Source organism: Martes martes, assembly GCF_963455335.1.
Source record: "Martes martes genome assembly, chromosome: 6".
Lineage (NCBI taxonomy): Eukaryota > Metazoa > Chordata > Mammalia > Carnivora > Mustelidae > Martes > Martes martes.
In genome coordinates this window covers 70,782,305-70,795,906 of record NC_137893.1, presented here as the reverse complement: position 1 = coordinate 70,795,906, position 13,602 = coordinate 70,782,305, and the positions used below count along the sequence as shown (strand labels likewise).

Sequence of the window (13,602 nt, the reverse complement as noted above, 5' to 3'; positions counted from 1 at the left end):
ATATCAATTTCCACATTCCTAACTCTTCCAAAATAAATGACAAATGGAAACAAGAGCATAATCCCTAACGGAAGACAGGCACATGCATAGGAGATATGGAAAGTTTTTTTTGCAGGGATGTGTGAAGCTCCTGTGGGCCTTGCAAGGCACACTGTAGTGGACTAAGACAAACCTACAGGCAGAAAATAAATAAATAAATAAATTTTTAAAATGCAAGTCTCACTTCTCAATTCATAAAGGTCCTGAGAGGCACCAAAGAAAATATTGAGCAATAACCACCAACTTAGTTGAAGATTTTATTTGAGTTTGAAAAATGTATTTGGGAACCTGTTGTTGGAAGCTCAGAACACATTTTCCCCATGGCAACAATGCTACAAATAAATAGTGCGTTGAGTTGTGTGGCTAGTGAAAAGAAATCTACTAGACTATGAAATGCCACAATTGGAGAATTTGCAGCCTGTGGAATTTAAACATCCTTTATGCTATCGTTTTCCCATGGAAAACAGCTTCTGCCTTTCTTTCTTTCTTTCTTTCTTTCTTTTTTTTCTCATTTACTTATTTGACAGAGACCACAAGTAGGCAGAGAGGCAGAGAGAGAGGGGGAAGCAGTCTCCCCGCTGAGCAGAGAGCCTGATGTGGGGCTCGATCCCAGGACCCTGGGACCATGACCTGAGCCGAAGGCAGAAGCTTTAACCCACCGAGCCACCCAGGCGCCCCAGCTTCTGCCTTTCTAACGGGTATCCGTCTCTCCCCTCCCACCAGTTCACCGTCCCATTTCTTCCTTTAATATCTCTGCTTCCACCAAAAAGTCCCCAGTCTCTTAGAGGTAGAACCAAAACCATCCGCTCTTGTGAGCCTTGTGTAAGCAGGAGCTGTGGAGTTTTTAGTAATTTGAAATGCAGGTGCAGGGAGGGACTGGAGAACTGCTGAAGAAGACAGTTTCTGGCCTAGGGCCCAAGGCCCAGTAGGCATTTACAGTAAATTTATTATGTATGACACAGATGAAGAGAACAACCAGCAGAACAGTTTTCAAATTTGTGTGCTAAATGGGAAAGGGGATGGGGCTCCGGACTCAGGGGGAACTGAGTCGGGGGGAACACATGGATATCATACCCTCAGGAGACCTGCTCCATGAAACATCACTTTTTTTTTTTTTTTTAAAGATTTATTTATTTATTTATTGGTGCCTAGTGGCTCAGTCATTAAGTGTCTGCCTTCAGCTCAGATATGATCCCAGGATCCTGGGATCAAGCCCCATGTCAAGATCCCTGCTCCGTGGGAAGCCTGTTTCTACTTCTCCCACTCCCCCTGCTTGTGTTCTCTCTCTCGCTCACTGTGTCTCTCTCTGTCAAATAAATAAGTAAAATCTTAAAAAATATATAGGTATTTGTTTGAGAAAGAGAGAGAGAGCAAGCACATGGTGGAGAGGGACAGAAGGAGATGGAGAGAGGAACTCAGACTCCGTGCTGAGCGTGGAGGCCAATGTGGGGCTGGATCTCATGACTCTGAGATCATGACTGGAGCGGACACCAAGAGTCAGAGGCTTAACCGACTGTGCCACCCAGGTGCCCCCATCTGTTATGAAATCATCAGTTGTTCATAAAGCACATACATATAACATTAAGGGGAAAAAAATTAAGAAGTATTCTTTCCTCAAATACTTTGCTTTAGTTAATAATAACATATCAATATGTTTACCTGTAAGTATTCAAATAATGTGAAGTCAATTTGCTCTTTGAGGAACACAAGCAAATAAGTCTTCTTTCCTCTATATGAGATGATTTCACATATTAAGAGTAATAAATGTTTTAGAAATGTACATCTGCCCAAACTATAAAAAACTACTGAAAACAGTCACCTGAGCCCAACAAGGGCTCAATACCTTTAAACCCTTAAGATATTTTTTTGTATTCTTAGTAATCATTAAAATAATTATAATCTGAGATATTTTCATAACTTACTCCACCATTATTCTTAATTTTTTCTGTAATTATTTTTAAAATCAAGAAGTTACACTGTCTACCAAAACAAACATACTTGTCCCCAAGTCATTTACAAATCAATCTCAAAAATGCTTTCTAAGAGCATTTCCAAATTAAATCATCAACAGATAATTTGACTGTCCTACATCATCACGGAAAAATTGTTGTGCATTTAGTCAAGCACTCTTCTAAGTACATTACATATATTAACTCATCCAAACCTCCTAACTCTTGAGTTAGGTATTTTTTTTCCTCCTGTTTGCCAAAGGGAAAGAAAAAACTGAGGCCCTGTGACATTTAACAACTTGTCCAAGGTCTCCCAGCTTTTAAATAACAGAGCCAGGATTTCAAGCCAGACCATGAAGCTCCAAAGTCTGTGTGTATACACCTTATTTGCTCTCACACTCATTCATTCATTAAAACTTTTATTACCTGCCTGAGGTACTTTGCTAAGGCCTAGGCATAAAGAGACCAAAAAAGAAAGAAAGAAAGAAAAAAAAAAAAGGCAAGGTCTCCAACTTCAAAGAACTTACATTTTAGTACACAGCAGAAGTAAAAAGCAAATTAAGCCAAAAAGTTCAGTATGACAATTCTAATTAAGTGAAATGTCTAGGGAAATTCTAAGATATTGTTTTAAGAAGGATTAAAATAATATTCCTCATCTATTTTTTTTAAACTCTCAAAAGCCTCATAGTTGATCTTTATAATTAACCCTGTGAAGAAGACAGAACATTATTACACCCATTTCACAGAGGAGGAGACAGTGAAAGGTAGGATGCCCTCAACAGCCTAGCAAAGATGCCGCATCCCTTCTGAGGATCTGCCCTCCCCACTGAACCTGCTTCACTAAAAACACCCTGAGGGGTCAAACCATAAGAATCATAAGCTTCCTGAGGCAGCTCAAGAAAATTAACCCCGCAATTCGAGACCCCTTTCAAAACTTTGAAACCAGGAAATAGAGAGATGGTCAGTTTGCTATGAGATACAAGTTGATAGAGGGCAAGGCTGGGGCATCCATTAAGATCCAAGCTCGAGCTTAAAATGATGAGATTATAAAGCCAGCAGACAGAAAAGAACAAGAGAGTGTCCAGAGAGAGAGAGAGCAGACATACCACATGACCCCTCAGTGAGAGAAAAAGACAGGCAAAGCCTCCTCTCCCCAGGACCCAGCTGCCTGTAATAAACCTCATTTCCCTAAAGACACTGAAGGGTTCTCTGCCAACCACCAAAAAGCATGAGCAAAGGAGATGACGTCTCGCATTCTCTCTCAGCACAGAAATTCAGATACTTAGTACACTTGAGTTTGGAAGAGACTCCAGATGTAGTAACTGGCCACACCGGTCTCCATGGTTTCTGTTTACTTCTTGCAAAAAGCGGGACAAACTTGGCTGGCTCACAGCAACAAACATAGCAGTCAAAAGAATGTGTCTTCCAGATTATCCAGACATCATCGCTTCTGCTCCGTCTACCCTAATTCACTCCCAACACCTTTATCCGTCCCCACTCTCCGCAAGTAAGGAGATTCATGCTTTATCTCTTATCGAAAGAGCAAAGAAATCAAGAAATACCAATACCCACTCAAACCTTACAGCAACTCTTCTCAGAGTATTTGTTTGAAAGGAAGCATTTAGATCAGAAGTCACCTAGAGGAGAGAGTTCAGGAGAGAATTGCATCACACCTAATCTAGTCCCCCATGTCCCCAAATCAAGCATGGAGAAGGTGCTGTTGACCTCCCCTCATCCCACCCCTGCCCCACCACCCTCACAGCCTGGAGGCCTCTAGTTTCTGCTGTTCCAAGCTCTCTCCCAGGGACACCACTAGGGTGACAAGCAGAAAGTCTTCTCAGGACGCCTGGGCAGAGCTGGATGAAAAAAAGGCAGGAGAGAAACATGAGAGAAGGCAGCAAAAGCAAGTAAGACATCACGAATCATGACCATGGAGCACAGAGAGCCCCCCACTTTCGACAATGCGGGCTCAGCCTCTAAGATGCGGGTCTTTTTTCTCATGTGTGAATGCTACTCACGTGTGCAGATGACAAGGAATTTAAAAAGAAAAAAAAAATAATTCATTTTGGAGGTCCAATTGCTAAAACAACTAAAGCCTAACGGGCTCGCAGTCTGGTAGCGATTAAGTCCATCATTAATCACATCAATTTTTGTGAGGTCGTTTTGGGGCAATACTCCTGAAAGCAAGACAAATACCAAGAACTTAAAACACAGAAAGAACATAAGTCTTTATTTTTTAAAAGATTTTATGTATTTTATTTGAGAAAGAGAGAGTAAGGGAGGAGCAGGAGAGGGACAAGCAGACTCCTTGCTGAGAGCAGAGCCTGACGCAACATAGGGGCTGGATGCCAGGACCCTCTGATATCATGACCTGAGCTGAAATCAAGAGTTAGTCACTTAACCAACTGAGCCACCCAGGGGCCCCAAGAACATAAACCTTTCAATAAGCACAAGTCCTACTCAGAAAAGAGAGACAAGAGTAGATGGTACAGGTGGACAGTGAAATAAGTGTATCATGGAAAACAAAAGGTTTTTGGCAGGGCTTGGGTTTTTTGTTTGTTTTTGTCTGTCTTGGTTTTTGTTTTACAAGTGGTCAGGGGAGAGGTTCTTGAGATTTATAAATTCTCATATTTGAAAGACATAAACCTAATATAAGTCCCACGAAGATCACTTTGGACAGGCCCACAGAAATCACAAACTTCACAAATGAGGGCAATTAAAAGGCAACTATCAGGGGCACCTGGGTGGTTCAGTGGGTTAAAGCCTCTGCCTTCTGCTCAGGTCGTGATCACAGGGTCCTGGATCAAGCCCCAAGTCCGGCTCTCTGCTTAGCAGGGAGCCTGCTTCCTCCTCTCTCTCTGTCTCTCTCTCTCTCTCTCTCTCTCTGCCTGCCACTCTGCCTACTTGTGATCTCTGCCCGTCAAATAAATAAATAAAATCTTAAAAAAAAAAAAACTTTAAAAGGCAACTATCACATAACTTTAAATAAAGGTGAGACCAGCCCTTTGGAGTATGAGGCGTGTCTTCTAACAATTCAAGAGAAAATTATAGATAAGGCTTCTAAACTACACAGTAAAGAAATTTTCAGAAAGTACTCTAATGTCATGAAATGGAAGACTAGATTGATCTAGAAGCAGTTATCCATATGGTCAGGTAAAAAATGCATTTGGGGACACCTAGGTGGCTCAGTCAGTTAAGCCTTTGGCTGAGGTCATGGTCCTAGGGTCCTGGGATTGAGTCCCCCATCAGGCTCCCCGCTCAGCAGGGAGCCCCCTTCTCCCTCTGCCTCTGCGGCTCCCCCTACTTGTGCTCTCTCACTCTCTCTCAGTCAAATAATTTTTTAAAAATGCAATTGGAATGCCCTAAAAGCTAAAGTGGGAAAAATACAAGAAATGTTATTTCACTTACTACATAACTGCATTATCAAAATTCTTGACCATCCTTTTCTTCACCAAAAAATACACATAATTTCAGATAGTTCACAAATATAGAGGAGAAAAACTTTATTTATGATACAGTACATAATTTTTTTGAATGCCATGTACTCCCATAAAAACTCGGAATGCATCAAGAAAGACAACCATGTTCTTCCCTTAACATTTCTTTGGGGAAAAAAAAAAAAGAAATTTCCAAGTTGTAAGTCCAAAACTGAGCTTCATATCTTACCCAGCCCATCCTCTTTCCACTATAGAAGCCTTCCCCATCTAAATAAAATGGAGTTGCACAGCCCAAACCTTGCTACAATTTATTCCCTTTGGCTCATGTACCAAAACCATCAGGAAATCCCAAAAGCTCTACCTTCAGAATATTTCACCACCCACCAGACTTACTACCCAAACTGAAACCTTGGCCAAGGCTACCATCACCTTACCCTCCTGAGTCATGTGCCTACTTCTCTAGTCTACAATCTACACAACAGCCAGAGACACTCTTCAAAACCAAAACATGCTCTCTCCCTCCCGTGTTCACTATCCTCCCCAATCGCTGGCTTCCCATCTCACTTTTTGCAAAAATTAAATTCCGCCAGTGGTCTACAAAACCATCAGATAGATCTACCTGCCCCACCAAGTTTTCTCCTACTCAGAGCCACTGACTCCCAACCATTCCAGCTAAGCAAAGCTCTTTGCTCCTCTGGGGGCTTGCTCCAGGGCTTACTCCAGGCTCATCGCTTCTATACCTCCTCCATGGCTCTACCTTAAAAGCTCTTCCCCCAACTCTTGTCCCCAGATATCTGGCAAGGCTCACCTGCTAAGGCCTTCACTTTCTACTCTGTGCCCCACTCCACCACCACAAACAGATGTCTGTCCGGTTTTTTCCCCCATTACAGCCCCAGCTCCTGGACAACTGTCTGACACAGAGTAAGAGCTTAGTAATTATATGTGGAATGACTGAGTGACCAAATGCTTACGTTATGACATAATTTTATAGAACCAAGAAATGGGTAGGATTTGAAAAAGTCTAGAATTAAACAAAGCATGTGAAGATGGCCACCCTCTTCCACTGGGCACACTGGGCAGTAGTTCTTAGAGGAGGAGGAAGGAAGTTTGGGACAACAAGGAGTCCAGGTGCCCAAAGAAGACCCACCCACATTCCATGTTGCCATAAAAGTCAGTGTTTACAGACCTGTGTGGGGCCCATCAATGCCCCAAGGCGGGTTCACGCAAAGCCGCTGTCACTAGATCCAATTCTCAATATTGCTACAGATCAAAAGGACATTTCCAAGGTCTTTTCAAACATCAGAGGCCTGAACTTTTACACTATGGTTAATTTTCAGTTATGCCAATTTCAGTTAAGCACATAAATCATGCCCATGTTTCAGAACCCATGTCAAAACGATACTCATGAAAATGCTCCTGAAATGAGGAAGAATGCTTTCATACGCCGCAAAGCTCCAACGTTACTTTACCTAATGTTAAAGAGAGTAGCAGCTGGCTATAAAGCAGACGCTGTTCTGTGGGCTTTACAGGGAACGGCCCACTTGGTCCTCCAATGAGGCGAGTACTATTAATTTCAGTTTATAGGTAGAGAGTTCAAGAACGCCTCCAGGGCCATACTGCTAATGAGCTAGAAAGCTGGGATTGAACCCAGGCAGGTTGGCCCCTGAGCCCGGGGTTTCAGAGCCTATGTCGCCATGACACACTGCCCCTTGGTTCAGCCCAATTCCAATGGTCTGCAAATGGGGTCAACAAAACAAGACCTTACATGATGAACGCCATACCTTTGTTCACAGAAGACATAAAATACCTCGAATGTCAACTGGAGTTAAGAGTTTCAATTAAAAAATATCATTTGACATTAATATTTATCAAATATTGATGAAAACCTGAGATAAAGCAAGTAAGTTTTTCTCAAAAAGTCAGGGCAGGGCTGCCTGGGTGGCTCAGTGGGTTAAGCCTCTGCCTTCAGCTCAGGTCATGATCTCAGGGTCCTGGAATATGTCCCACATCGGGCTCTCTGCTCAGCAGGGAGCCTGCTTTCTCCCCGCCCCCCCCCCACCTACTTGTGATCTCTGTCAAATAAATAAATAAAATCTTAAAAAAAAAAAAAAAAAAAAGGTCAAAAGAGGGTGTGCCTGGGTGGTTCAGTTGGTTAAGCAGCTGTTTTCAGCTCAGGTCATGATCCCATGATCCTGGGATCCAGCCCCAAGTCAGGCTCCCTGCTGGGTGGGGAGCCTGCTTCTCCCTCTCCTTCTCTCTCCCGGCTTGTGCTCTCACTCTGTCAAATAAATAAATAAATAAAATCTTTTAAAAAAAAAAGTCAAAGGAGAATAATAAAAGTAGACAAAATGCAGTTTTAAAAATGCTTTGCTAAAGCAAACAGTAAGAAACCTGATTGAAAATTAAAAAGTAAATACTCATAAATACAGCTAGTCATAAAAAGTGGCTTCCTTTGGAAATATCTGTGTATAAGTCAGTCGGAACAACTAATGTTAGCATATTTCTTCAAATCCTAATGTTTTAAGGAAGAAATAGAACAAAAAACTGAAAACAGGATTCTGTAAATATTTGAGAGACTCTAACCAGGAGGAGGAGGAATTCCTTAATCAGTCATCCAGTGAATGTATCCTGATAAAGAGGGATAATGGAACGGAATGGCATGGAAGGAATTTTACACTAAGAGATTACTTACAAAAATATTAATTCCCTACTACCCCAGCTTCTCCAAAGACCAAAATAAAAGTAAAAAAAAGACTTGGTTAGGCAAAGCTAAAAATCAAACACATTCTATAAATATCTTACATCATATACATAGCCCTTTATACTTTTCAAGTGACATGTATGAGTTCATCTTATTGAACTAAACATTCGATCAAATAGTTCAAAGTGCCCATTATTTGGAAAAGACATAATCTAGACTCCCAAGCTCCCTTCACCAACTGTTGAATGGGTGGGAGAGAACAGAGTCTAACTTGGCCTCTTTTTGAGTTTTGTTTGTTTTGGTTTGGTTTGCATTTGAAGAGCTTTTTAAAATAGGCATCAACCATCCACCCTGCCCCTCAGAGCAGCTTCCCAGTGCTTAAGGCACCAGGTGACCAATCTAATCAGAGTGAAACCCCTGTGCGCCTGGCTCCCCTCTTTCAGGGGTCACTCCTAACCCCATCCTATCCTTGAATCGCTCCCTGCCTCCATCCAACCCCCTCCTCCTCCACTAGTAGTATCTCAACCCTTCCAGGCCCAAAATAACACTGAGCTAAATTATTCCACACTTAATGATAAATTCCATTAAAGACTGTCCCTTCCCCCTCCTTCCTGCCTTTCCTCCCAGCCCTCAAACCAGGCCTCCCATCTTCTTCAGCCAATATAAAGAACTGGCTGGCTGGCTGGCTGGCTCAGTAGTGTTTGTGACTCTTGATTTCGGGGTTGTGAATTCAAGCTCCACACTGGGCATGGAGACTACTAAAAAAGAAAAAGAAGAAGAAAAAGAAAAAAAAGTTCCCACAACTCTTAATTCAGTGGTGAAGGTCTGGGGTCAGTATGGACAAGCAATACGGCAGCCCACAGGGGAAGCAGGTGGGAATGGACCTGGTGCTACGGCCCCAGGGGGAGCACTCACAGCACCTTCAGCTGCTACCCCGCTGCCTTAGCACCTCCAGATTCTGCTTCAGCATAGTCTGAGAGTACTCTGTCCTGTTTTTGTCCTCTCAACCCACTCAACTACAGGCCACAACAACAGACTGTAAAACTGCAAATATAGAATAAAGCCTCCAGAACTGAATATGCAGTCCCCTGGCAAAGGCCTAGAACCATGGGCCTTGCAACACCCTAATAATTCCTGGGGCTTGAGGACTCAAGGGGAAAATGAGAGGTTTGGACTCTATGTCCCAAAGTTTCTTCCTACTCTCAAAACCAAGATCCAAAATTTGGCTCAAATACCCAGACCACTCCAGAGTAAAGTCAATGCAGAATGAACTAGGTTTGTACTATTCCAGCAATTATGACTCTGATGTGGACTCCCAGTTAGAGAAGACACAAGGCTGGTGTTACAGGCTGCTTACTGCTAAAAGATCACTAATACCCTGGTGAACCACAGAAAAAAATGAAAGTGCTCAATGATCTCACACAAAACACTAAAAGTGACAGAAAATAAAATGGGAACACATCTAAAGCACAAGGAGCAATTCCCTTTTATCTCCAAAAATGAATTCAGTCAATGGAATACATACTGTGGCAGCTATGTGAGGAAAAGTTCTGGTCAGCCTGAGAATCTAATAGAGTACTACAGCCATTCCTTTGATTTTTATTCCCCTCCCCCACATCTGAGGGTTTTTAAACAAATGAAAGAAGGCATTATTTCAGCTGTAGGCATAAGCATAAGTCATATAAGAACAAAGAAGGTTTTATTATCACACTGAACATCAAGGAGGAAATATGCTTACCGACAACTAATTGAGGTTATGCTACATTACTAGGTTAAGCATTCACTTTTTGCAAGCTTCTAAGCCAATATTTACTATTTATATCTAAGTCTGGAGGTAAAAATGTTCAGCTAGGAAGAAGGTCACTAAGGGAAAGAAGAAAAAAAAAAGCCCTTGAAAAATCAGAACAAAGTACACAGAGAGAAAGGTACTCTTTTTGCCTCAGTGGTCTATAGAACATTTGCCCTTCTGCGTCTAAAGTGAGTCAACATTAACCACATTTCACTCTGGCCCCAGCGAACTACCTCCTGATTAAAACAAACAAACAAACAACAACAAAAAATACCCCTCCTTTTTGAAAGCTCTGCCCCATGCTCACACATACACAAAAGAATGTGAAACACACTGCCACAGGCCAGTGTCTTGGGCTTTTTGCCTAAGAAGTTTGCTTTCAGCGGGCGGGGGGGGGACCCGCACTCTAACAACAGACTCTACAATGAACAGCCTCGTTACTTGTTGGCACACTTCCCCAACTAGCAGTTCCAACGGCTGTGCCTTGAGCCCATTCAAGAATTCCATGTCATAGAAGTGTTTCAAACAGTCATTTGATCTTTCAACATTTGCAAATGCACCTGCTAAGCAGCAAGCCTGATAGCCATAGCCCCAGTTCCTTCCCATCCATCTTCACCAGGAGTCATAGGGGCTACTGGAGGCGTGGACTAGAGGAGACGCAAAGTACACAACACCCCCCCAGGCCAAACACTTCTTCCGCAGCAGGACGTTAGGCTCGACGTGCGAAGCCTTTCCGTTCTCCCGGCACCAACTTCCCCGTCACTTTTTTCCTGGAGCAGGTAGGAGGTTTTGTTTTGCACCGGAGCTTTCCAACGCCAGGGCTTACCTTGCGGTGGCTTCCTCTCCTCCCTTGCCATGGTCCCCCCCCACGGCCTGGTCCTTGCCGCTGGGGTGGTAGGCAGTGAGGACAACTCCCTGGGAACTGGAGAGCCAGTTCATGGTGACAGAAGGGGCATAATTTCTGCGATCCTGACACGGGGACGGGGAATGAAGTTCCTCGGGGCTGCTCCGCTCATTAGCATTGGCCGGCTCCGCCTCCCGAGGCCGGTGACTGGCAGGGGGGCGGGGCCTCGCCGGCGAAGGGCGGGCTGGCTGGCTCTCCAATGAGAGGAGCTGTGACGCAGAGTATTGTTTCAACCCGGGGCAATTCCAGTCCCGGCGGCTTTAGTTGAGGAAGGGTGGGGGTGCGGGGGGAGGGTATTGAATTCGCCCCCAGCCCTGAATCATTCCGATGAAACTGCCGGGTTGTGGACTCCGCTCATCGATGCAAGTGCAAGCCGTCTTGGTCAGACAACAATGAGTTACTACAGAGACTTCAGCCCCCTCTTCCCAATTTCTGTTTCCATCTGATAATTTCTGCCACTTCATGTAACATGAGTAAGGGCATTTCTTAACCCCTTCACGTTCAGTGTCAAAATGAACCAAAGCAAAAACCAATGAGCCCGGAGCAGAAGTGTGCAATACAGGTAACAAGCAAAGCTTTACCTCTGCGTCTGGTTTAAAATGTCCACGTGGAATGATTGTGTATCCTGGAATGTCATCTTCTTTCACATAAAAAGCCAATGCCAAAGTTACCTCTTGCTCTTGTCAACAGACCCTTCAAGGCTAGAAAGAAACATCTACCAATACTCTGTTAAATGTTTCGGCTGAGAATAGCAGCCGTTCTTACCATTTGTTGAGCACCTACCATATGCCAGGCCCTCTGTGACATGTGATTCACGAGTCCTATCCCTTCAATTCATTTCAATTATTTCTCTCTCTCTCTCTCTCTCTCTCTCTCACACACACACACACACACACACACCCTACACACCCTATCACCTAAGAAAAGTAAAGCTGAGGGGTCAGGTTAAGTAAGTTCTCTTGGCTAAGAGAACACGTTTGTTCTGTGCCACAGGCTGTCTTTGAACAGAACTCTAGTCTAAACTCCCTTCTTTTTAACCAGCATGCTGTTCTTTATCTTGTAGATTAGGAAACAAGCTCAAAAGTTATGAAACATACAAGGGATGTTCCTGTTCTTTCTCCCCCCTCAAAAATATGGCTACTCTCTTCTCTATACCCAGGAGCCTGAACTGGATTGTTGTTGATCTTGATGATCTATTAGTCAGTGTATCTAAGATTTCCTCATAAGCAAGTTCTCAACATCACCATTCTATAAATGTTCTGTTTACACTTTTTTCATTATTTAAAATCATCGTGAGAAATAAGTACTTTATTCGTACTTATACAGTCTTAAAGTATTTTTAAAAAATTTTAAATCCTTACTTCCCTGTCTACAGTGAACTCTTACTTACAGAAGTCTTCCTTAAAAAGGGGAAGGGGGAGGGGAGAGACAAAGTATTTCTGCATCCCTCCGCCTCCACAACCTTTGCATTTCCACCTACAAAGGCTCTACCTGCGGTCTTCTTTCTGTCTTCATTGCCTGAGTCCCTTCTGGGCCCTTATAGTTAGGTCTTAGTTCTAATATTACAACAACCCTTTTAGCAACTTCTTTGCCTTCTCTTCTAAATTATTTTGCACATTACAGTTGACCCTTGAACGATATGGATTTGAACTGCAAAGGTCTACCTATAAGTGAAATCTTTTCAATAAATATAGTAAATGTATTTTCTCTTACGATTTTTTTAGTCTTTTTTATTCAAATAGAGTTGGCTCTTCCCTATGAATTTTTTTTTTCTTTTAGAGAGAGAGCAAGTGAGTGAGAGTGAGCAAGAGTGTGGGTGGGGGCGGAAGGAGAAGGAAATGAACACTCTTGAGCAGGCACCACACTCAGAGCAGAGCCCAGCATGGGGCTTGATTTCATGACCGTGAGATCATAACCTGAGCTGAAACCAAGAGTTGGATGCTTAACTGACTGACCCCTGCAGGTGCCCTTTCCTCATAATTCTCTTATTTTCCCTGGCTTACTTTATTGTAAGAATATAGTATATAATGCATAGAACATAAAGTATGTGTTAATCAACTATGTTATTGGTAAGGATTCAAGTCAACAGTAAGCTGGTAGTAGTTACGTTTTAGAGGAGTCAAAGTTATATGGGAGTCTCTGATTGCAAGGATGAGGGTGTGGGATCAGTGCCCCTAACGGCCACCCACCCCCAGTTGTTCAAGGCTCAACTGTATTATCACATCCAAGCACAGCTCTGATGGTGTCTCTCCTTGCTTAAGAGCTTTCACTGGCTCCCCATGGCTAACAGAACCAGTTCCAAACTTTTTGAGCAGACAACTGAACATTCTTGCTACCTTACCCACATACACACCTTCCCATCTCATCTGTCTGACACCATTCCCTCTGTTCCCACTGTCATTTTTTTCTCTTCCTTCCACACCTAACTGAATCCTTCCACATAGTAGGCCTTTTAAGATTTTATTCATTTATTTGACATTTATTCTCTTTCTGCCTAGAAAGAGAAGGGGAAACAGACTCCCTGCTAGGCAGATAGCCCGATGCGGGGCTCAATACCAGGACCCTGAGACCATGACCTGAGCTGAAGACAGAGGCTTAACCCACTGGGCCACCCAGGTGCCCCATAGTAGGTCTTTAATGAATGTTGACTGAATAAAAAACTGAATTTCTTGTGTCCTTAAGAAGATTACTGGGACTCCTTGGTGGCCTAGTTGGTTGAGCATCTGACTCTTCGTTTAAGCTCAGATCATGGTCTCAGGGTTGTGGGACTGAACCACACACAG

At 43.1% G+C, this 13,602-nt stretch overlaps 1 protein-coding gene across 1 annotated transcript in view; it reads right to left on the bottom strand.

Annotated features, from left to right (window-relative positions):
• The window catches only part of ARHGAP18 (Rho GTPase activating protein 18), a 130,225-nt gene extending 119,283 nt beyond the window's left edge, over positions 1–10,942 (bottom strand). The window contains exon 1 of the mRNA XM_080805163.1: positions 10,742–10,942. Within this exon, the coding sequence (XP_080661289.1) occupies positions 10,742–10,854 (113 nt within the window). The 5' untranslated portion in view covers positions 10,855–10,942. The remainder of the gene's footprint in view (positions 1–10,741) is intronic.
• Positions 10,943–13,602: the final 2,660 nt, after the last annotated feature.